Source organism: Centroberyx affinis, unplaced genomic scaffold (genome assembly GCF_046629955.1).
Source record: "Centroberyx affinis isolate AG114_WGS23_722 - 3 ecotype Tasmania unplaced genomic scaffold, CSIRO-AGI_Caff_v1 ptg004552l_1, whole genome shotgun sequence".
Classification (NCBI taxonomy): Eukaryota; Metazoa; Chordata; class Actinopteri; order Beryciformes; family Berycidae; genus Centroberyx; species Centroberyx affinis.
In genome coordinates, this window is record NW_027282181.1 from 109290 (window position 1) to 132010 (window position 22721).

The following is a 22721-nucleotide window of genomic DNA, read 5'->3' on the forward strand; positions in this document are numbered from 1 at the left end:
GGCGTGTTTAGAGCGGCTCGGAGAAAAAAAGGGAGGCCTGGCTGGCATTGCTGATTTCACAGAATTTGAGCTGCTTTGGCTTGTCAAGCAGATCAAAACTGGCTTTGAAGGCTGAAAAATACCTGTTAGTGTGAAATGTATTTTGACAAATCTCAGATAATAAGCCGGGGAGGTGTGTGTAGGGGTGCGGAGAGGGGCGGGAGGGGAAGGGAGAGGGGAGAGGGTGCTCATTTCAAGGGTGGGAACACTTCCCCCTAAATCACTGTGTTACCTTGTAGTGATTTCCACCCTCTGCTTTCTCCCTGCATGGATCACTCTTCTCCCCCGTGTTTCCAGAAATGGCTCCCGAGGAGGAATTCTTCCCTGCATCCCAAGAAGAGAAATAATGTGCAGTGAGTGTGAAAAAGAAATAGAGAGAAAGGTTTGTGTTTGTTCTCATTTGCAAACCACATCTGGCTATGAAAGTGAGGATCAAGGGTGTTTAATATTTATATCAGAAAATACAAGTCATCATCTGTTGACTTGTTAGAAGGACTGACATACTGTAGTTATAAAAAAAAAAAACAATGATGAGAAGTGAAGTAAATAATATGTGTACATACATGGTATGAAAATAATGATTTGAAACTCATTTACAACAATCAAAATGATCAGGTCTTAATTCAATTATGCAAAATCTATTTAAAATTGAGCTGAAAATCCTTAAAGAATCCCTGTTGAAACAAACTTGGTTAATCAGCTGTTGGCATGAAGATTGTCAAGATTATTTTTTTTTCCTTTTTCAAAACAACAAACGGAGATCAAAATTAAAGAAGCGGTGTTTGAAAAAATATATGTTGTTGACACTGCAGCAAGACATCAAATACAGCACTCTTTAAATTTCTGAACACACTTGGAGTGGTGCTTTTGTCTTGTTTTTCTACTCTGAGGCAGGTAGTGAAGATGTTTTGGTGTACTATCTGGAGACGTGCAAAAGCAACAAAGGCTGATTTCACTCTGTACAGAGGAGAAATAGAGAGCGTTAACTTATGAAGCTCCCACTGCACAGTCATCTCCGTCTCCCCCAATCTCAGAGCTGAACCTTCCCAGCCCAAACGCTCTAATGTATGCAATTAGAAATGATGAAAAATCGAAAAAGAAATTAAATTTGGTTGTAATACATTTCTCCATTCTTCTCTCCTTTGGAAAATTACTTTTGAAGTGTTTTTTCATCCTCACCCTCTTTTTTCTTCTTTTCTCTCTCTATCCGTCTCCCTCTTTTTTTTCTTTTTTTTTTTGCTGTAATTTAAATGGTAAGCCGCCAGATGTGTGTCTCATGCTTGAAGAGTCGGAGATCTGCATTATTTAGCATATTAACATTCACAGAATTTAAAAAAGGGTTCCTGCGTTGCCTGGAGGTTGTAATTAAGTAAACCTTAGCTTGATACATGTAAAAATCTCACTATGTGAAACTTTTTTTTCCCCCGTGGAACCAGTCACATCTATATAATAAATATGGAAACCTCTGCGATGATATAATTTTCCTCTTGCTGCGGGATTAAATATATCAGTAATAATAACTTTTAAATATAGGCGACATATCAGAAATCCGTCTGACGGCTAAAATGTACTTTAATGGCAGGAATATTCCGCTCACTGCTATTTTTAAGGGGGACTGGAATCAGATTTAATCCTGACACAGATGTAGTTTTTAATTACCACCGCTTTTGCTGGTAAACATTTGGAGTGCCTACAGTTACAAGGTAATAAGGTTATATTTGCTCTCTTCTCAGGATGAAAATGTTTTATTTTTCTATATTTTCATGTCATTACATAACTGGAAACTCAGTCTTGTGTAACAGTAGACCTTCCAAGAAACTCACATCAATCAAATGTCTTGATATACAGGGTATAAATATCTTAATGCATACACATGAGGAGAAGATATTTTTTTATTCACTTTGACAGTGTATTAAATAAATGAACCATACGCCAGTTTGCCATGAACAAAATGTCAAAGATTGAAACGCGGTTCGAAAGTGAAGGGGAATCGATCCCGGTCAGTGACCCTTGCTGTGTCAAATATGCAAAATGTGACTCAGAACTTGGCCAGCCAATCTTGCCTTCTGAAAGTTGACAGTGTTGCATTTCAGAGCACATTCACCCAGACATAAATCCCTATTCTGCACTAATAACTTTTAAAAGCATCCCGAACCAACAATCAAATATAAAGCTGTCTATTTAATTCAGGTTGAACTACACTGTGCTACTATACTTGTTCACTGGTAAGATTCTAGGTAGAAGTGCACTTGTGCAAATAATATTAACTCTCAGCAAAGGGGGTGTCCTTGTTTGTGAGTTTGCTAGTATGTGTATAAAATATGTCTGTGTGTGTGTGTGTGTGTGTGTGTGTGTGTGTGTGTTTCTGCAGAGACAGTCTGAGGCAGAGCAAACCAGCCCACGGCCAGCTGCTTTTTTACACACACACATGCACACACACACACGCAAAACCATGGACTCAGAGACTCGCGCTACCATGGTTTAGGATGGTTTCATGGACGATACCCCCACATCCCTCTCTCTCTCTTGCTCACACACACACACACACACACACACACTCATTACGTCCACCAGGCCCTGCTGCCGATGCTCAGATGTTGTGGAACCAGAATGAGCGCGGAGGCAGCATCGAGAGCTTCGACAGCTTCGACAGCTAAGGGCTACGTCCGTGAACTCAGAGCGCTGGAGCTGCCACAACTCCAGCCTCTCCAGACACCCAAGGCCAACAACAAACTCCTTGTTATCCCCCGCGCTCTGAGCCGTGTTAGGACCAGGCACACACACACACACACAGTACACACACACACACACAGTACACACACACACACAGACGCATACACACAAACAGATATGAATATGTAGATACTTGCGTACATGCACAAACATATTTAAGGGTGTACCTGCAAACACGTGTACCACGCAATTGCACATGCATGCAACACATGCACGCCTCTTTCTCTCTCTCTCTCACACACACACACACACACAAAGAGAAAAGCCTGAGGGCCATGACATTGTCAAGACCCCATCGCTGTGGTACCGGTGGGTGGAGATGCGACCGAGCCGAGATCCCTGGTTCTCGCTCACCGAGGCCCCTAATTGCCCCACGATTGGTCCAAAGTTATCCACCAATCGAAGGTCAGCGAATCCCGGATTACCCATGAGTCTATGGCTGAGATTTTGTGCCAAGCTTGGTCTGATATACGAAGCTTTGTTGTTGTTTCACACGTAGCAATTTTTCCATGATGACTCATTTTATTTTAATCATTCACAGTACACACAGATACACTCACACGCAGCTTTAAAGCTCCTTTTTCACCGCCACTGGTGAAAGTTTGTCGCTCTTGAAAGTCAAGTCTGTCTTTATCTTGTTCACCGAACTGCACAGAGGACATATGCTGCACTTGTCTTATCACAGGAAAACTGGGAATTGTCAGTTCCAAGTACATTTTGGAGGCAATAAAAAAAAAACTTTTCCTTTGGGTGTGTTTGTCCCATATGCTCTTTGTTTGTCCTCCACTTAGAGTCCTTTGGGCTTGTTTACTGCACCCACTGTGTAAGTTTACCCTCGTATCTCTGCAAACAGGCTTTGACATGACAAAGGTTGAATCCATCCATTAGGAATCCGGACACTATTGAATTAATCGGGGATGTGGAGTGCAACTGATTGAGAGGGTATGATGTAACATTGTGGTTTAAAACTCTGATGACTAGGACCAGCCTCGAGGGGAGCACATCCTCAAAGTGCAGGGCAGCGCTCCAAAGAAGACATTAGATGAGAAATCCTCGAAATCACCATCCTTGCTCAAGGGGGTGGATATTACGATGCATTTGTAAAAAAAAAAAAAAAAAAAAAAAAAAGAGGGGAGGGGAGGGAAATAAAGCAACAAATACAGTGACGGCAGAACCCTCCGCATCCACATAGTGATCCACTAAAGGCGATCATGAAACAAGACGCTAATCTAATTAGTCATTTGGATTCAAACAAACCCAATGTAACTGGATCATTCAGTTAATGTGAAAGGTCACTTAACCCAGTGTGCCTCTAGCTAGTCTCCACGTTAAAAAGGCAAATACGCTCCATTATGCTCGGACAAGTCAAATGAGGTAAATCGGAATTATTACCATCCAATGGCAACTTAATCGGCGACACAAAAACATCAATGGCACACAACAGCACTTAATCCTCTCATTTTTCTCGCAAAACTTGTCAGAGTTATTATCTCGGATTGGGATGTCAGGTTTTGTTCTGTAATAGACACCTCATCGAGGACTGTGATTTTTCTAAAGGGATTAATTAACTTAAGGCCCCAGGAATACAAACTTCCAGTCTTACTGTCAAGCTCTACTGTGTGTATGTTACCACAATGACAAGAGGTCTCCATATACTTGTCCTGATTCTGAGACAAACGGGTAATGAGAAAAATCCTGGCGTCACACGCACAGAGAAAGGGATCTCTGCACAGCGCACATCAGAAACAGAGAGGCATGAAATGGGAAGGAAATGTCTGAAACCCCCAGACTTGACAGAGCACTGAAGAACGGGGATAATTTGTTCTTCTTTTCCTCACTGAATTGGATTTCCATTTTTGGCGAGGTTAAAGTTGTCCGTCCAATCACTCCCTTCAGCCTTGACGTAATCTCCCCATCTGAATGCCATAACTCGCTCCAGAGGTAATGCAACATGAACGGATCCGTATGCAAATGGGGCGCAAACGTCAGGTCGGCTTAGGGAACGGGCGTGGATGAGGTGCCGCGCAGGACACCTTTTGATCCGTTATTTCAGCTACGGATCGGGTTCACTTCCCCAGAAACCTCGTCACCTGGCTGATTGTGCGTGCGTGCATGTGTGTGTGTGTGTGTGCCTACGTCTAGGTCTCGGTGTGTGTGTGTGTGAGCCTGTGCTTGCAGCTGTGTGTGTTGAAGAGACCTGGTACCTCTTGCCTTGTGTGGCAGAACATAAATCTCCCATAGTGAGTGCCTCCCTCCCTCCCTCGCTCTCTGGAAAGGCAGTCAGTTCGTTGGGGACACTTCCCTTGTGGGCGTTAGGATCTCTGTGGGGGGTCACAGGTCAGCCGGCGGAGGAAGCGACAAGCTGTGAAATGTAAAAGACCAATTTCTTCCACATGTTTCGGTGCTGGGAGAACACTGCCAAGCTGTCAGCCGGCATCACGTTTAAAATGGGCCAGGGTGCTACCCAGCAGACCTGTCACAACTCATTTGTAATTAAAAAGCCTGTGTGATGTTTAAAGCAGAGCACCCCAGAAACTTTTGAGGACTGTTAAATAAAGATGAGCCGTGCGTGCAAAAAAAAGTAAAAAAAAAAAAAAAGTAAAAAAAAAAAAAGTGATGTATTAATAACAGTGGAGCTAGCTGGCCGTCTTTGTAGTAGATCAATACCAAATGAGCCTGTGTTTGATTCCCGACAAGAGCCAGGATGTTGGATGACCTGAAACTAGGCGGGAAACAAGACATTTTTTTTTTTTTTTTTTTTTTTATGCGGAAGTGGATGCATTGTTATTACCACAAAAGCAAGGAGTTATCAGCCACTTTTAGATGCAGTTAATTTGTTAAAACTTGCTTGGAGCACCAGATATCGCGGTTTACCACATCAGAACAATTCAGATCCTGTCTTATAAATACAATCAGATGCAAAAATAATTTCCCACAGGATGAAATAACAGTTGGAAATTACTTAATAAATCACATTACAGTCTGTAAATTTAAATTAAGTATCTGTTCTAGTTTTTTTTTTTTTTTATCAAGGAAAAGTAATCCAATAGTAAATTAAACTAATCAGATTACTTTACTGAACTTCTAGTAATCTAGTGGATTATGTTACAGGTAATCAGTAATGTATGATGGATTACAGTTGGACAGTAGGAGGATCTCAGTCAACTGGAGGGAACAGACAGGTGAAGCTGCATTTATAGGTATCTCTCAGTAATTACAGATGGTACATTTCTACACTGTAACATGACCTCTCTAGCAAAGCAGAGTGAACCACGATAAAATCTGACACCTCATCACATCATCACACCATAGCACAACCACAAGGTATCAACACCTTAAGACCTATGTGTGATGATAAAGCCATACTTAATGATAAATGAGGACAAAGTACTTTAAAACGGTTGCTGTAAGTGAAGTCGTAGTTTCATGTGATATCACCTGCCACTAAATTGATTAATAGTTGATAAACAGAAATACAATATTATCTGACCTATGTGACCTATGTGAATGATAGGGAATATTTTTCCTTGCTTATGGAGAACATGATTTAGGTTAAAAAAAAAATAAAAAAAGACATCCACTGATTCTCAAATACAGATTTAGGATATCCGGTAAGCAAAACATATTAATATTATCAGTATCAGTGTCCTGCAGAAACTTTGTATCTCCAAAAAGCCAAGAATATTTTCAACTGAGAAAACCTAGCCAGTTTTCCCAATGGCAGCCAGACATTTTTGACCATTTGCAAAGCATTTTCTTTAGATGGCTAAGTCACGGGATCAAACAGCAGTTTTTACATGTGGATGACAGTATTAGTTATCAGTTATCATGATAAAAACAAAATGGGAAACTTTATATTAGGTAAGACTCAAGTTTCTTTTTTTCAGGACATCAACAATATCTGACCAAGAATCGGGACTGCAAATCATTGAGTATGTTATTGGTTTAGCTAAATAAACGTATTTACCTAGTGCTTTCCAACTTAAAAGGGTTTGTTTACTTATGTAAGTGGTGAATATTATCAAAAGAATTGATCTGAATATATCAGCATTGTGAGCGCTGTTCAAATATTTGCCTCAACTAACATAATTGATACAGTCTGTTGGATTTTTGCATATAATTTAAACAAGAACATGTTCTGTTTGATGTAACTTGTCAGTCATACTTGGCATGCTGTTTTTTTACCCAGCCCTACCCTCAAGCACTTTCACCTCAGTGGAGAACTAAGTGAAACCTGCCACTCTTCTCATCCCATTGCTGGTGACATTAGGGTGACATTTGCTCCCCACTGCGGCATAGTCGGGGGTGTTACCGCTGGACCCCTACCTGGCAGAGACGAGGAAGAGCAGGCGGAGTCGGCTGACAGGTGGAGAGGAGACCCCCGGTGAGAGTGCTCCACAGCGGGCTCTCCTGCTTTGCTGCTGGGGCCCGCGTGAGGCTGGTGCTGGGGGTGGGGCTGCAGGTGGAACTGGGAATGGGAATGAGGCTGGAGAAGAAGATGGGGCTGCGGACGGAGCTGCGACTGGGATGAGGGCTGCGGCTGCGGCTGGGGGTCGGGGTCAGGGTGGAGCGGCGGCTGGGGCTGGGGTTGGGTGACCGGAGGTGGGCCGTGATGGACCTCAGGTAGGGGGATCAGCGGAGGGGGAAGAGGAGGTATGGGCAGGGTGACGCAGTGCTCGGCCACCGCTGAGGTTCCACAAGGGAGCCTCTTCACCTGAAACACAACAGAGAAGAGGGAGATAGGTGTGGACATTAATATGGTCTCTTTTTATAGTGATATCATCAACAATTATATGCATATTATTCCATCGCATCACCATTCAGCCATCTTGGTAAGGAAGCGACATGTGCTTATAATTAAACTACAGGTGTTATTGATCAAACTATAAGCATGGACAACTATTGATATTTGTCACAGTGTGGCGTAATAGCAGAAAATGATTCCAATAAGACTACCACAAATGTAACTAGCATGTCTATTGTATATCCATATTGTCACCTGAGGGCGAATCCCTCAGGAATCTAAAGGACCCTAGACATTGGGTATGATAATGCTCTAACACAAACAACATGTCACAGTCACAGGGACATGCATAAAGAGACAAACCCAAGAGAGAGAAAGCTTTGTTCTGGCTTTTAATTCAATTAAGCTGTTGACTAATCTGATCAATGCATCAGCTCAAATGCATCCGGAATTGTTTGGTAAAGATGTGGTTCTTGTTCGTTGTCTGGGGCCAATTTCCAATTTCTCTGTTAAAGCCTTTTACCATAGCAAATTCAACCCCCAACCGCCCAGACCCACCATCCTGCCTCTCAAATAATAGTTCAAATCGGGTGATGGTCCAGCCAAGGCCCCATGGGCTCAATATGCAAAGTGAAGGAAATGAGGCACACACACAAGCATATGGACGCACATTCAGACACAGACATAAACATAACTCAGACCCGCACCCAATTGTGGACATAAATGCATGCAAACACCAACATACACTAAGCTTAAACAGAAACACACGCACACACACACACACACACGCACCTGAAAGTACAGGTTGCATAGCCAGTGGTCTAGATCAGAGGAGATGAGGCCTTCGATTTTGCTGAACTGGTCCAGTTGTGGGCTGGGGCTGCCCCTGAGCAGTGGGGCTTTGAACCTGGACCAATGACACATAACTAGTTATGATCACTCTATACAACCAGATGAACTGAGGGATGACTGATCACAATCATTTGGTTCAACTCTTTCCAAAGTTAAGACACTAGATTTGAAAAAAGCATAATTCCATGTAATTTTACTTATAGTTAGGGGCATACTAGTGGATGAGTGCGCTAGAATAATCCCATATACTCATGACATAATGGCTTCAAATCAGGATTGTGAGCTTTGCTACTGGCAACCAACTCACTCTCTCTCAACTTTACAGTCACTCCGCCGTATACTGGCGACTAAAGACAAAATGGTAGGAAAGACGTCTTTGAAAAGAATCAGAAAATTATTTAACATGGAACCAGGGAAAGCAAGCGATTCACAACACAAACTCCTTGAGTCCCAATAAATGACCCAAATCTGCCAGTGACCCACCTGCCCTGGATGGGGCTGAGGCTTGGGTCACATACAGGATAGGCCCCCCAGGCCAGCACAGAGCTGATGTGGCTGCTGTCCCCAGGCAGAGCCATCAGTTGGAAGACCAGCACCATGGAGGGGAGCACCTCACAGGGCGCAGGTAAGATCTGCAGACACACAGACAGGCATGAAGTCACACAAACACACACACACACACACACACACACACGCTTGCACGCGAACACACATGCCTTCAGGCACATACAGAAACATATGCACACATACACAGACACGCCGACAGAGTGTCAACGTGCTCACAACCACACACAGTCAAATGCAAACAACCACAAACAGACACACAGAGGGTAAAGGATAGAAGCCCTCCCCTCGGGGAGCCACCTATTCCACATCCTAGACTTGAATCCTCCTTTAACTTATTTCCATGTTATTTTGCAGCCCTCTTAACTGCCATTTGTACCGCTCCAACGCGGCAAATTGCCTAAAAGGAGATGTTGGAGTGATAAAGACTGTCGGCATCAAACATAGTGTGGAGGAGACCTCAAGATTGTCGTTATAGTGTATGAGCTGACAGTTACCGCATTCATGATGCAGTGAAGCCCTCATCAATCAAACTGATGATATTAAGGGTATCTTGCATCTAGCAAAAAGTGTTAGTGGTTAGCAGTCAATGGCAAACACACACATTCTTATTTACCCAGAGAGCGGTGGGTTTGCTTAAAAAATGAACTGACAGTGAGGTGTGTGCCACTTCATCCATCATAGGGTGGAAATATTTCATCCCTTTATTAGTTGTAATGGAAAACGCTGAGGACTTGTTTTAACACATAAATCATGTGTATCCCCCCCCACCCCTCCTGCTAATCTGCTTTTGGTATGCACCTGTGAAATGATGGGTAGTAGTGTCTGACTCGGGACACAAATTTATGGCATAATATCACGGATTATGGATATTGAGAATATTTCATATTATTAATTTACTGTAAGAAATATGACCTGCATAAATAGTAATTTGTGTGTGCACGTGCGTGTGCATACGTGTGGATTGCTTGTGCCTTGATATGCGCGCCTGGTTTCATATATGTGTATGTGGAAATGTTACATGCTGTATCTGCAAGCCTTGTGAGAAAAGGAGGATATGCTTCAGGTGGAGAAGACAAGCAGAGCCACATGCCTCTGCTGCTGCTCAGCACCTTGGCCTGCCTGAGCAGCCTCTTAAACCATTAGAAATATCACATTTCATTCAAAACAGATTGATGTTTGCTGCGCCCCATTCTCCAAAAAAAGGGGATGGAGGGTGGGGGGGTGGGGGGGTGGGGGGGGGTGGGGGGGTGGGGGGGTTAAGAGAGGAAAAGTGGAGAACGGAAAAAAACAATATTCCAGACTATCAATGTATAAGAAGACTCAGTCCTTTTTCGAATGACTAACTGTCCCTTCCTCCATCTAAAATTTATTTTAAAAAACAAATTTAAAACAAAAAAGGACAACGATTTAAAGAGAGGAAAAAGACAAGATTTTGAAGGGAGTGTGGGGTGGGGAATCCTGAGATTTGGTTCCTAGATCCTTTCATCTTGTTTTTTTTACTTTCCTTCCTCTCTGCTTTCATTTTCTTCCATCTTCAATATCAAGGTTTGGAATTTTGGAATCTCCTGCTTCTTCCCACTTGGTGTAAACACTGAACAAAGACCGTGGGCCCGACACCTTTCAAGTGCTCCCCTTCGCCAGCATCTCCAAGACAGCTCTGACTGAACCGCACCGCTCCTCTCTAAATCCAACCCCAGACACACAAAGAAAAGGGTGAATGAAAAAAGAGGGAGAGAGAGAGAGAGAGAGAGAGAGAGAGAGAGAGAGAAAAAGAAAATAAGCTCCTGGCTTCCTCCTACCATCGCTAATTCCTCATTTCCTCTTAGAAGGCACTGCAAACACTCCCCAAATCGCACGCTATAACGTGGGCAAGAGCAGAGAGAGAGAGACTGAGAGAAAACACTCCAGCCAATCCTGATAGTCTCAGACAAATCTGATCAGCGTTTCCACCACTATCAACCAGGACAACAACAGCAGTGTTGTCTATAAAGCGCAGCCGAGGGTTTGGGGAGGAGAGGAGGGAAGGAAGAGTGACACGAGGCATTTGCCATGGTGTACTTAAACCTTTTTACCTCTGAATCAGATCCCAGATTCCCAGCAAGGTCCGCATTCAGTTTTTGCCAGCTTTTACCCCGTCCTTTATGTCAGATGGGAGCTGCAGACAATATTATCAGGATGCTCTGGCTCAATGAATACGCCCACCAGCACATTGACAGTGTCCACATGTGCTAAATGCTCCAGCTAAGGCCTTTAGAGTTGCCATCGGAACACTTAAGAAGCCCTTTCTGAGCCTGCACACAACTCTATGGGATCAGGAGGGACACTCACAGTGGATTTGGTGGCTTCATATGCACAAGGTTTGTAATGTGAATCTGGCGTATTGTGCGCACATCATCAGTGAATAAACATAAACACAGATTTCTAATCCACTGGTCAATATCGACCATTTTCAAACGAGTACGTGGGTTTTCAAGATTAGTGCCGCTTCCAGAGAGGATGTTTTCCTCCGTTTAAAGAGGTTTAGGAATCCTGAGAAAAGTGATTGTGAAATGTGCGCTGATTTCATCTCGCGTAATCTGCCATGTCGTTGCACCAAAAGTGTGAAAACATGTTTGGTCTTTCAGTGTGCATTGGGATTTGGGGTCAAGAGTTTTAATACCTTTCCGAAATATTACATTTTAGTCACTTCTGTATAACTATTTCTTTTATCCCCTTGCTCCAGCCCGGATGCTCAAAGACTTGTGGAAAAGACACTAAATTTTTCACTGCATTTGTACTTCATTTTCATTCCAATAAAACATTACTCCCTTATATAAATGAATAATTGATCTTGGGTTTGATTTACATGCATGGATTAAATGTCATGTTTGAAAAGTTGCTGTTTTATTCATAGTGGAGATCCCTGAAGAAAAACCTAGAGGCTGTGTGTGGCATATTTTCATACGCTGTCTTCTCCAGCCTTATATGCACAGTTGCTGTAATATAACTTCTCATAACCCTTTCAATCTAGAAACTGCTCTGTCTTCACTGCAACTGATGAAACCAAGGGAAACAGAAAGAGGAAGGAAGAGGAATTTGGAAACACTGCGGCGAAAACAAAATTAAACCTACAGTGTGGTAGGTTCTATCATATTAACACGGCATGTTTTATTGTTTGCTTTTATCTGACGGATTATGCGCTGTTTGTTTTTAAGATCGCATTTTAGTTAAATTTTCTATTGGATTTCACATCAAAGACTTCTCCCCTCTCATTGGAAGTGAGTGTGTTTTAATTCAGAGCCCCTCAGTGTCAAAATTGCTCTCAGATGAGGAATATGTTTTATATTTATATCATTTTTTTCTCATCACACATACTGCAGTATAGTGTATCCGAAGAACTGGATTCGAAGCAGCTTCCCCAAGCATCGTTTCAATAAAGAGGGTCTTATTGAATGAACTCCCACAGTCACAAATCACAACCTGATTCTGTCCTTCCCCTGTTGAATAAAAACACATTAGTCTCAATAGAGGAAAGCAACATGTCACTGGTACCAGCAAATGCAGAGCTCCCCGTGCTTTTCGCAAGAACTGGAGTCACTTCTGTTCAGTTTCAAATCAGGAAACCTCAAATGTGATTGTTAGTAATGACTCCAAATCCAATAAATGAACTCTAAATATTCCTTTTTCAGAGATAACCAATTCAGGCTTTGCCAAACTTGCAATCTTCAAGAGAAGCTCAGCTTCAAAGATCTCAACTAATGACTCATTGGTTCAACTTAAAGTTGCAAGTAATCCATCTGCATTGAGCAAAAATTCAAAAAGTTGAAAAAGTCTAAAGTTCAAAATCAAAATTTTCAGTGAACTTTTTTTGTTTTGGTTTATTTTTTTATTTTTTTTACATATATATATATATATATATATATATATATATATATATATTTTTTTTTTTTTTTTTTTTTTTTTTTTTAACTAGAAAGTAGGTAGCTTGAGGTGTTTTTGATCTCCTCTTGTGGACTGCATGTTTGAAAAACCTTGGTCAAAAAACAGTCTCTCACTATTTCAGCATCTCATCAACCAATCCTCACCATGAACAGGCTCTGGTTGAAGTGCAGGTCAGTGTCGTGGAAGCGGCCCCGGTGCTCTACCGGCTCAGTGGTCGCATCCCACTGCTGCTGTTCCTTCACACTGCACCAGGCCAGGGCCGGGCCCCCCAGACGGCTGTGAAGGGCCATGCTCACAGAGTAGAGGCCCCTGGGAAGCTTGTCTCTGACGGCCCTCAGGCAACGCACACACACCTCCACGGGCTGGAGGTTTTTGTTCTGGTCCACCTGTAATATACAATGTGGATAGACTTTCATTGCAGCGTTCTGTGGGAGCAAAGGTATTTCCACAATTCCGCTAAGTAACTGTGAATTTCTGCCTGTGGGGATTTAGACTGCTGGGGTGCCCGACTTGCCATCTTACTATAGCGAACTTATGAAGGACATTGGTACATATTTGCAGGTAATTAGCCTAAATGATGACATAAAAATTGACATTTAGTATTGAAATTTGGATAAGAGAACACAGCTGGATGAGACAGCGGTGGAGTTCCCATCCTCCTTTCCTCAGTTCAGACGGGGCACATACCTTCAGACCAGACAGCAAGGCTTCCTTCTCACTCACGCAACAGCCATTATCTTAAACATCTCCTCTTTGTGTGTGTGTGCTCATGTGTCTGTGTTTGCCTGTGTGTGTGTGTGTGCATGTGTACATCCTGTACCCCTTGATGCATTCTTTGTCTACATGTTTACAATTACAGAGAGGACTCTGTTTGTTCCCTGAGAAGCTGTAATGCATTTGGTCTTTCCGCAGTATGGCAGTGGCTTCACTTTACAATTGTGAACATACTGTATATGTCACATTTTCCCAAAACCTCTTCAAACCCATTCTTTACCTTGTGTAATATACTGCTGATGTGCTGGAGTAACCATGTATCTCCAATTTAGCCTTTATTTATCCTAAATTCACATGATCTGATGATACACACTGGGCTTCAGAGAAATAAAAATCTCAGATATAGAAGAGTGAAATAATTTAACTCATTTACAAGTGAAACAAATTGATGCAAGTATTTCCATGTTCTCAGCTTTTCAGTGCAGCTGCACCCGAACTGTACTTCTCAGAGATGTACATGGTTGCAAATCATTCAGTCAACCATAAACGTCTACATCAACAGCAACAAAAACAAACAAAAATGTTTGCACAGTTCACCGTCATTGGCTGTAAGGCAGGAAGCACATTGGGCCTGCAAATCAAGTGAAGGGAGCGTCTCACTTGGAAGCATTTTGGGGGTAAGATGAATCTGGTGAGAACAAGACAGCGGTAAATGCTGGGGATTAGCGGAGGGAGGCAGAAAGTTGAATATAAAATTGGGGAGCGCCTCTGGAAAGTCATAAGCCGGCGTGGCCAAAGTGTGGGAGGACAGTTTCTTCATGGCACACAGCCTGCAGCGGACAAGACATCCAGCTATTGTCACAGCAAAGAAGACACATTGACAGACAACCTCTGAAGGCTGGGTTTCTACCCAAGAAACGTTTTATCTGATGATGCTATGACTAAGCAAATGCTCCACTGATTCGGGGTTTTACGTGAACTTTATTTACTTTAGGTATTTTTTTTGCCGAACAAGGCAGGTCCTTTCCACCCACATCCAGCTACACAGTTACATATCTAGGAGTCATCTAGTCTTCCATCTACAGTTGGCAACTGAGCATCTCCGCTCAAGCATTCAGGGGTTAAGTGCCTTGCTCAAGGGCACATCAACAGAGAGTGATGTTCATTTATTTCCCCCTGGTCCAGATCGCCCATCCAGATGAGGGCTTCAAAACGGCAACCTTCTGGTCGCAGGCTCATCCCGCTAACCTTCAGGCTACCTCCGCCCCCATTTGTTGTTTGTTTGCTTGTTTGTTTTGGTTATACGTTCCTCTTTTTGTAGGGCTGGGGATGAGTAATAGGGTAAGCTGGGAAGACAGTTTAGTTTTTCATGCAACATAATCAGAGAACAATATAAATACTTATTCAGTCTTTTGTCCCCTGTGGCATCTCTTGAACAGACATGAATGAAAAGTCAATCAGATGCAAACAGAGCCACTTGGTCTTTGTCACTGTTATATCTTTTTTTATGTATTATCTTTACTTGGCAGCATTATACCTCACTTTAAGACCAGCTGATTAACTATTGTTATTTAGAACATTATGCAATATACACTGTGTGTACAAAATATTAGAAACATCTGTTCTGTTCGTGAAGTAGACTGACCAAATTAACCCTGATCTCTTATTTTTATGAGGGGGAGATGAAAATGCAGAGGCAAAGTTTAACAAGGAGTGGTCATGAGGAAATTGAGAAAAATAATTGAAAACTGGTTTGTGCAAGAGTGTGGGAGGGGAGGGGGTGGGGAGTTGTGGGGGACTCAATATTAGGATTCCTAATATATTGTACACTTGACTGTATACTAATAAGAAATGTACTTAATAACTACATGTGCTAGTCAACATACTGTAGTAGACTTATACTATATTCTACAGGAGAAAACCACTACAATTAGCCACATGATAGTGATGGACTGAGTGACTGCAGATTGCAATTAAGTTTTGGACGTTTTTTAGTAACATGCATGTTTGAATTAAATTATGATATTATGAGTGTAGCTATAACAAGCAATAAACATGTCTATACTGACTTATGACACTATAAGCACCTGTAGTTATTTCTAAGTGGTTATAAAGCTCCTTTATAATGTGAAATATTTGTTTATAATAGCTTAAAGTACGTTTTTATAATGTTTCACAACACCTCCTGTTAGAAATTTGTCTTATAACACACCTGGGATGTGTCATGCATTATGACTCCATGTTTGTTGTGTATTATACAGCTGCATGACCAACTAATCATGTGTTTTTGTTTAAGTCTCATTATATTATAAATCTTGATAAACCACTTTTTGTCTGCTTTAAGTATAATGATCTACTCAAAGCATTTCCCAGCCTAGATGGTGGGTATTGCAATACATATTTCTATAAGCCATTACAAGCAAATATTTATAAAACATTATAAATGAATATAATCTACTTGTAAATCACTATGCTGTAGGTGCCTGTAGATAGTGTCATGAGACATTAAAAAATACTATACTTATACTATTAAAATGTATTTCATAGAAAGTGTTACCGATTATGATTTTTTTTTTTCTCTTAGTATGCATATTGTGACTCTTAATGTCCATTTAATCTGCTGTATTTATGTTGTGTCCACCAACTCCGGAAGGCAAATTCCTAGTGTCTGGTTATTGAGACCCTAAATTCCAATTGATGACTTAGTAGCACTGAGGGGCCATAGGGGCTCATTGGGCTCACACACACACACACACACACACACACACGCACACACGCACACACGCACACACACGCACAGATTCACCTAGCAGCGGCTGGCGGTGCCCATTGCTCTGCCAGCCTCTGAGGGGGGAAGGTGCGTGCTGAGCCCCGCAGTAATGCCCCTCAATCTCCTCACTGTGAGCATCTTTGCATACCAAAACAACAAAAACAATTTAGGCAGAAGTGAAATTAGTATAATTGGTGGCAAAGCGGTTTAGCCCACACATCTCACATTCGGGAGGAGGTGACGGAGGCCTCCAAACCCCCACACTGGAGGGAGATATAGGCACGCTGACAGGAAGGGAGGAGGAGGGAGAGGAGAAGGAGGAGGAGAGAGAGAAGCAAAGGAATACAAAATAATAACACACACACACACACCGGTGTCCAATTTTCACTATGTATGTCTTTAAAAGGTATTGTTATTATCTGGCTCACACGCGTGCACCGGCACCGTACGAGAGAGTCAAGACAGCAAGGCGAAGGTAAAAGGTGAAGTGAGCCAATTTTCCATATCAGAGGTGGTTTGTTTGCCCCGAGCCTGAGTTGTGCCTAAAGTGCCATAACATTACAGCACTCCTACAGATGAGATCAAAGGCTCGAGCGAGGGATCCTCAGTGGTTTTGCTGGCAAGCGGCCGTCCTTTCGCTGAAATATCTTTTCAGGGCTTTCCACACATTGACTGATCACACAAAATGCACTCTTAATAGAGACAGGAAATGCCACATACAAAAACTTCCTTTCTTTCTAAGTATGGGCTAATATTCAGAGATTAAGCTTTCTCGTTAATTATTTTCATTTTAATTAGTAAATCTTAATTAACAATGAACATTTACCCTTAAAATTTTTTGGCTTCGGAATGAAGGAGGGGGGTGAAGAAAGGAGAGAATAAATATGACAATCTTTTCGGGACCTCCGGGCAGGATTACTGATGCAGGCTGCCTTAGTTATTAAACACGTTCTAAATTAAATGCCTCCATGAATTTTGCACAGAAATATATTTTCATAGTTTTGCATGCCAAATGTGACATTTTATATTTCAGATTCATCTCGCTGCAGTAATTTTAGGGAAATGTCATATAAACAAAGATTTTGTCATTTACCAATGGAAATTACTATGCATGGCAGGTTTGGCCATTGCTTTCTCTCTCTCTCTCTCTTTCTCTCTTTCCCTCTCCCTCTTTTGCCCCCTATTCTGCCTGTGCCGGTTGTTTCAAGTCAGCAAGCCATAAAAAATCTTTATCTCAGTGAAACACAGCAATTTGGGAGATAATCGAATGGTGACTGGGGGGCACAAACGCCAGTCTGAGGAATTATACCACAATCTCCCCTGCATTTACAACCTTCCTCAAAGCCAGTTGTCACCCTGGAAGGAAAGCCCCCGACTGAAGATTCATTACATCTTTAAGCCAGCATGGTGGCATGGCAGCCTCATCCCCAGATGCAACACAACAGCACACTCCTCCCACTGCTAGTGATGCTACTGCTAAAGCTGCAGCTTCCTCCTCTCTCTCTCTATCTCTCTCTCTCTCTCTCTCTGTCTCTCTCTCTCTCTCGCTTCGTTCCCTTTTCTCTCCTCTCCCTCTGTTCTCCTTTTTCATCTCCTTAGACTCCTTTTTCCCCCTCTTGCTTAGATTCCTAAAACCGCAGACACCATCCGCACACAGCAGGAGAAAATTCTTAATATACTGTAGAGCAGAAAAAAGAAATTTGGCCTTTTCTTAGCAATGTGCTGAATAGAGTTAGCATACTGTAAGCCTTTTGCTTTGTGTAGCGCAGCACAGTGAGTGTGTGTGTGCCCTTGTGTACTTGCACACATGCTTAGATACCCACTGGTGTGTTGAAAGAGAGTGAGGGGAGCGAGGGAAATTGGAAAGCTAGAAAATGAGGGACATCGTGTTGTCATTCGCTGACAGATCCCATTCATTGCAGGATTTCACGTAATTACATCATTTGACTGTTTTCAAACAATCCTTCTGTCTGTTTCTGAGGATTCGTAAACACTTCAGGATCGATATCATCTCCTGTGACACACAGCCGCTTGGAGATTAAGGGGGTATCTCACTTCCTGTTTCTGTGCATTCTGCTTCCTGTGTGTGTGTGTGTGTGTCTCAGTCTCACATTAATGGTGGTTAACAGATCTTACCTGCCACAGCGGCCGTGACACCGAAGAGGAGGATTCTGGGAGCTCTGTCATCTGGCCGTATTTGGCCATCACTTCCTCTTGGCCTTCCCCAAGCGCTCTGAGTGACGGGCTCTCAATGGTTGTGCTGCTACACACACACACACAGACACACACACACACAAGAGGCTAACCCTGTTAACAGCCACCTGCATATTGGACTCTCGGTTGTTCCACTCTGTAGCCAACAGCAGCTCAATCTAATAACACCACAACAAAACACTTTCCACTGGGTTCTCTCTCTCTCTCTCTCTCTCTCTCTCTCTCTCTCTCTCTCTCTCTCTCTCTCTCTCTCTCTCTCTCTCTCTCTCTCTCTCTCTCTCTCTCTCTCTCTCTCTCTCTCTCTCTCTCTCTCCTCTCCCTCTCCCTCTCTCTCTCTCTCTGTCTCTCTCTCTCTCTCTCGGCCTTTCAATCTTATCAGTGGTAATGTAATAAGCGGTTGCTTTGCTCTGTCTCCTCGCCACCTCTCTTAATTCCTCAAAATAAAGCAATATCACAGGGGCCCCGGCCCGCCTGCGACTGGGGATAAGATGCTTGTAAAAGGAAGGATAATTCAGCAAATAAATGCTCAGCATCAAAGGCAGGCACTGGGTCTTTCTTTCCTTTCTCTCTCTCTCTCCCTGCTCTCTGTTCGCCTATCAAAAGTATTACATGTGCTTTCATCAGTTCACAACAAGGCACAATGTGCTTCATAATGCAATTACTCGACCTCCATTAAATCAGAAACAGTGGAAACGAATGAATTACACATTTGTTACAAAAACCACAAGTCAGCTCTGCGTCTCTCCTCTCGTTTTTCTTTTCTTTCATAGGCGTAGGGAGCGAAAGAGAAAAAGTGAAATCATTTCTCATTCAATCTCAGGCAGATGTAGCCCTAGGTGATGCATAGAAAGTCTCCCATGTCTAATAGCCACCCACCATTGATATCAGAAGGAATTTACAGGGTTCAAGGCTGCCGAGAGGAGGTCATCTCGCTAAACTCCAAACCGCATTCATCTGACAAGCGCTGGTGTCCAACTACCACCCACCCATAAAACAACCAAACACAAGAGAAGATACTGATTTATAGTTTCTTGATGTTATCATGTCAGCCAGCATGGTAGTCCATAATTACTAAAAACTTAAACATGCTAAGCTGATTGCCCGTGGGGCTCTCGGTACAAGATGTGATGTGTGATCTCTGACTGAAGTGGATGGAGCAAGAATTGATGCTCCTCCAAGCCCAGTGACATGGACAGATTTCTGTGCCCCGCAGCCATATTACCCACAATGCAATGCCGGCCGACAGCGCGAAGCCATGCAGAGGACATATGAATTATATGCCTTCTCAAATGTCAGTGGGAATACAAATGCTTTACACACAATTAATGATTACAGTCATGTGACATCAATTGTACATATGGGGAGAAATATGAAATGGGCTGGACTTACCACTGAAGCATTTCATTTAGTCCGTGCTGTGGTGCTTGTGCCTCTCTCACTGGCTCGTCACAGTCTCTCTGTGAATGGGGCTCCTTTGGAACATTAAAGTGGATATGTTAACCAACATGGCTGAGATGTTAACCAGCATTGACATTAACAGTTATCCGACAGTTCAGTTAATTTAAATTACATCTTTCTACATTGTAATGTAATGGAGCATTCATTTCGGTAAGAAAATAATGCTGACATGTTTCAACATCAAGCACTTCAACATTAAGGGTTCTGTAGGGTTTTGTTACGTATAAATGGAATGAGGAAAAATGTTATTGGATGGAATAATGTGTGTTCAGCCTCTGAAATGACAAATTGATATGATGTCTTAAGGGCAGTCATACCTATATAATAACCAGAAAGGCAACCGATTCTTCATATTCAAATGCACCCATACCTTTGCATTCCCACTGAAGAAGGCCATTAGTCTCTTCTTTCTGCTTGCCCTCTCACTCTTCTTCAACAGATCTTTCTGAGCAGCCTGCTAAAAATGCATGCAATAACGCACACGCGCACCAGCACACGCACGCACACGCAGGTTGTTTGGATGCAGCGTTATGAAACAGTGCAGTTCACTATAATGGCAGAATTAAGCACAATGCCTAAAACAAGGAGCAACTGTAATGCAATCTGCAGGCAATCGATACCGAGCCAGACCCTAAAGACATGTAGCGTTTGATGAGTATTTCTGCCGGTTTTACATTCAGTCAGCACATTCACACTCCCCATTCAGACACATTGACACTGCTAAGTGACAGCGTCTCGCCCTGTAGAGGCTTTGTACGCCAGAATAGAGAAAGAAGAAAAACGCCATTATTTTCAAAATAGATGTGAAATCTCTGGTGGATAATGTGCTTTCAATGGGAAGTGGGTGTGGAAACAGTAGGAGAGCGCATACATATTATGGCAGAATAAGAAAACACCGATCCCAATACTGATACAGTACACAGTAGATGCCACTGATTATCCAATAAGGGAGGATGAGTCAACTGTTGCTGTGGCTTCCAAGTGACTGTGATACATTGTGGAACTGTTTTTTTCCCCCAATCACGTTTTACTTCCTATTCACATAATTTGCGACTCCTACTTCCTTTTCAAGTGAGATTATGACTAAAAATACATTGGATAGAAGTTCTGCTTTCTGTTTACATATGTGTTAATGTCTGGGTTTCTTTGCGATCTAGATTGGGCAACACAATGAAACCCTGTGTTTGTGTTTTCACTCCCATTTCTTTTCTGACTGATGGAATACGAACACTTGTTTTGTAAGCGGCTTCAGATCTTAACGCTAGTTCACAAAATCCCTTCTCTCCCCCCAAAAAAGCAGTTGAGAAAAAAAGAGTAGTCACGCTCTATTTTTCCTGAAAAGACCGTAAGACGCGTATAGAACCAAGGAAATTCAGCTTCTGTCAGAAACAAATATGCATAATAATGTACAACAAAGTTCAAAGACAGAACAAAACTATCTCCACAAATAAATGAATTGTGCGAGGATATCATATGCACCATAGGATGTGGAGTTCAAATCAATGCACGCATTCTGAGCTGGGGATGAATGAATTATCTAAGCATTGAAGTACTTTGAATTCATGTTCTACAAAAAAAAAAAAGAAAAACAATTTCACTTCAGTGCATTCAGCTGAGATTTAGCCCGTCTACACTGAGAACGAATCGCAGAACTTTTGAAAAGGCTTGCTGGGGAGAAAAAGGTTGGGGACAAAAAAAGTGGAGCAAAGAAGCAAAGATTTAAAAAAAAACATAAAATTAGCAAGCAAGCAACCAGAATAGGAGGGATTTTGAGTATGTGACACGTACACACACACAGACACACACACACACACACACACACACTGTATGTCCATTAGCCATGGCCACTGATACACAGCATAATGGACATGGCTGATGTGCTGGTGAATATGGGATGATGACACAGATATTCCTCTTTGTAGCTCTGACCTGCTGCAGTGAAAGGCTGCCAAGCGTGATCATGTCAGGCCGCACACGCTCCCTCAGCTGCTGGGCGTAGTGGGGGATCACCTCCTCAGCCGTCCGCACTGGAAGAAATGACGCTAGCTTGGAAACAAAACCTAACAGCAGCGTCGCAAAGCTTCTAATATTCTTCAAAAATATATATTATAGCAGCATCATGCGTAAGTTCTTTTAATATTTGAAAAATGAGATCTGTCTTGTCACTTAACCAAAAAAATCTCGAAGCAAAAAGTATTGCAGAGAGACAAAGAATTTAACAGAAAATCTTGCACACATGAAAACTGTATGAAACCTCTCTTCATGCCTTATTTGCTTGCTTGCTTTATTGATTGATTCTATCTTGTATGGTGAAATACTTTATACATTTTTAAGACACCATTCCTATACACACAAAAAAAAATCCAAAACAGACAAACAAGTCGACAGCATTACTTTTTACAGCGCTCTCCCTGCCCATCACCATCCTCCCCGCTTCCAGTCCAGCCGCAGCTCCAAACCCAGCGCTGCTAGCCCCAGCCTGGGTTTTGGCAGCGGTGTGGGCCTGGGAGGGCCCGGGGCCCGAGGCAGCGCCGCCGCCGTGGAGCAGCAGTCGCCGCTGAAGCACCGGATCACCCGCCTTCACCTCCAACACCTCCTCATCCCTGGAGGCTAGCAGCGTACCTGGAGAGACATGCATCAGTGGGCATGCACAGACACACACACACACACACACACACACACACAGATGGATCGGCACACATAAACATA

General features: G+C 42.6%; 1 protein-coding gene across 1 annotated transcript in view; it reads right to left on the bottom strand.

Moving 5' to 3' along the window:
- The window catches only part of LOC139665374 (uncharacterized), a gene marked incomplete at both ends in the record, with an annotated part of 103765 nt that overhangs the window by 68174 nt on the left and 12870 nt on the right, over window positions 1–22721 (bottom strand). The window contains 9 exons of the mRNA XM_071544373.1: window positions 272–363; window positions 7099–7486; window positions 8309–8423; window positions 8852–9000; window positions 13000–13242; window positions 18477–18603; window positions 20706–20761; window positions 21942–22039; window positions 22407–22634. Of these exons, the coding sequence (XP_071400474.1) occupies window positions 272–363; window positions 7099–7486; window positions 8309–8423; window positions 8852–9000; window positions 13000–13242; window positions 18477–18603; window positions 20706–20761; window positions 21942–22039; window positions 22407–22634 (1496 nt within the window). The remainder of the gene's footprint in view (window positions 1–271; window positions 364–7098; window positions 7487–8308; window positions 8424–8851; window positions 9001–12999; window positions 13243–18476; window positions 18604–20705; window positions 20762–21941; window positions 22040–22406; window positions 22635–22721) is intronic.